The sequence below is a fragment of the Callospermophilus lateralis genome, chromosome 4 (genome assembly GCF_048772815.1).
Source record: "Callospermophilus lateralis isolate mCalLat2 chromosome 4, mCalLat2.hap1, whole genome shotgun sequence".
In the NCBI taxonomy this organism is placed as follows: Eukaryota; Metazoa; Chordata; class Mammalia; order Rodentia; family Sciuridae; genus Callospermophilus; species Callospermophilus lateralis.
The window spans coordinates 108972644-108974561 of record NC_135308.1 but is presented as its reverse complement, the minus strand read 5'-3'; the positions used below and the strand labels follow the sequence as shown (position 1 = coordinate 108974561).

The window sequence follows — 1918 nt, the reverse complement described above, 5'->3', positions numbered from 1 at the left end:
ATGAGAAAAAGGCATATCCTAGAAGGCTATATTTATTGATGTTAAATAAAAATTAACTTCTAGGTTTCGAGAGAAAAGAGGGAACAATCAAATAATTGATCACAAATGAATGCATAATACTTTTTTTTGGTAAATATCTTGGACATTTCTTGCAGTCTATGTAAATTGGTTTTATATCAAACCATCCATATGTTCTAGAATTTCCACTATAAGGAATCCTGTTGTTGTCATTATCATTTGTTTGTTTTTCAGAAGAAATATATCTTATCCTTAAAACAATCCCCAGATAATAACAGTGAAGAGAATCCATGCTCTTAGTTACCTGGATATGCCCTGTATCCAGAGTTTGCTTGGACAAAGAACTATTAGCCTCCCATGAAATGACATCTTTCTGTAACCCGTCTGGAAATCAAGTCCATGTAATGATTTGTTTGTGACAAATAAACCACATATGTAAATTCTGTAAGAACAAATGATTAAAGAAAAAGTTGAATGTTTTCCCATAATGTGAATACTTAAGGAAATCTCCACTTCTCATACACATATAATTCAGGAAGGCTATTTGAATAGTAAAAACATTAATTATGATGTAAAAGGAGAAGAAAATATAGGCTGGTTTGCTTGGCTTCTATAGGCACATCTTTTTGTTGTAGAATTTAAATATGTTTCTCTTTATGAAATCTTGGTTTTTATATAAGGATTAGGTAAATATAAATGTACAATGATGAGGAACCACACAGCAATAACCACTTTCATCCTGCTGGGACTGACAAATGACCCAAAACTGCAAGTTCTGCTTTTTATCTTTCTGTTGCTTACCTACATGTTGAGTGTAACAGGGAACCTGACTATTATCACCCTCACATTGGTGGATCCCCATCTTAAGACACCTATGTACTTCTTCCTCAGAAACTTTTCCTTCCTAGAAGTTTCATTTACTACTGTCTGTATCCCTAGATTCCTGTACAGTTTATCAACTGGAGACAATACTGTTACCTACAATGCTTGTGCAACTCAAATATTTTTTGTTTTTCTCTTTGGAGCAACAGAATTTTTTCTCCTGGCAGCCATGTCCTATGATCGCTATGTGGCCATCTGCAAACCCCTTCATTATATGACCATCATGAACAACAGAGTGTGCACCTTATTAGTCCTCTCCTGCTGGGTAGCTGGCTTGATGATTATTGTCCCACCCCTTAGCTTAGGTCTCCAGCTTGAATTCTGTGATTCTAATGTCATTGATCATTTCAGCTGTGATGCAAGTCCCCTCCTAAAGATCTCATGCTCAGACACGTGGATGCTGGAACAGATGGTTCTATTTGTGGCTGTATTTGGGCTTATTATTACCCTAGTCTGTGTGGTTCTGTCCTACACGTACATCATCAGGACCATTCTGAGATTCCCCTCTGTTCAGCAAAGGAAAAAGGCCTTTTCCACCTGCTCCTCCCACATGATTGTGGTTTCCATCACCTATGGCAGCTGCATCTTCATCTACATCAAGCCTTCAGCAAAGGAAGAGGTGGCCATAAATAAAGGAGTTTCAGTTCTCACCACTTCTGTAGCACCCTTGCTGAACCCTTTCATTTACACCTTGAGAAACAAGCAAGTGAAACTCGCTTTCAATGACTCCATAAAGAAGATTGTGTTTCTCTCAAAGAAGCAGGAGTTTTGATGAATCAAAGGAAAATAAAACATTCTGCAACTGTTTTACTGCTGCTTCTCACTTACTTCATGGCTTCCTTTATACATTTCAGTCTGATTAGCCTTCTCAATAATATTTAATATTTCATACTGACCACACCTTTATTAAACTCTTTATAATTTCAAATCGAATTCACACATTTTGTTTTCCTTTATTGTGAAATTTAAATATATAATTTCCAAGGAATTCTGTTTTTCTCCACTTATGAGATAGGGA

At 36.3% G+C, this 1918-nt stretch overlaps 1 protein-coding gene across 1 annotated transcript; it reads left to right on the top strand.

Moving 5' to 3' along the window:
• Positions 1–724: 724 nt before the first annotated feature.
• Positions 725–1672, top strand: LOC143398489 (olfactory receptor 6C2-like). Its single transcript, XM_076855392.1, has one exon. The coding sequence runs from the start codon at positions 725–727 to the stop codon at positions 1670–1672; it is 948 nt and encodes a 315-aa protein (XP_076711507.1).
• The last annotated feature ends 246 nt before the right edge of the window (positions 1673–1918 follow it).

Coding starts and splice junctions, on each gene's coding strand:
- LOC143398489 (XM_076855392.1), top strand. CDS start 725: ATGAGGAACCACACAGCAATAACCACTTTCATCCTGCTGGGACTGACA.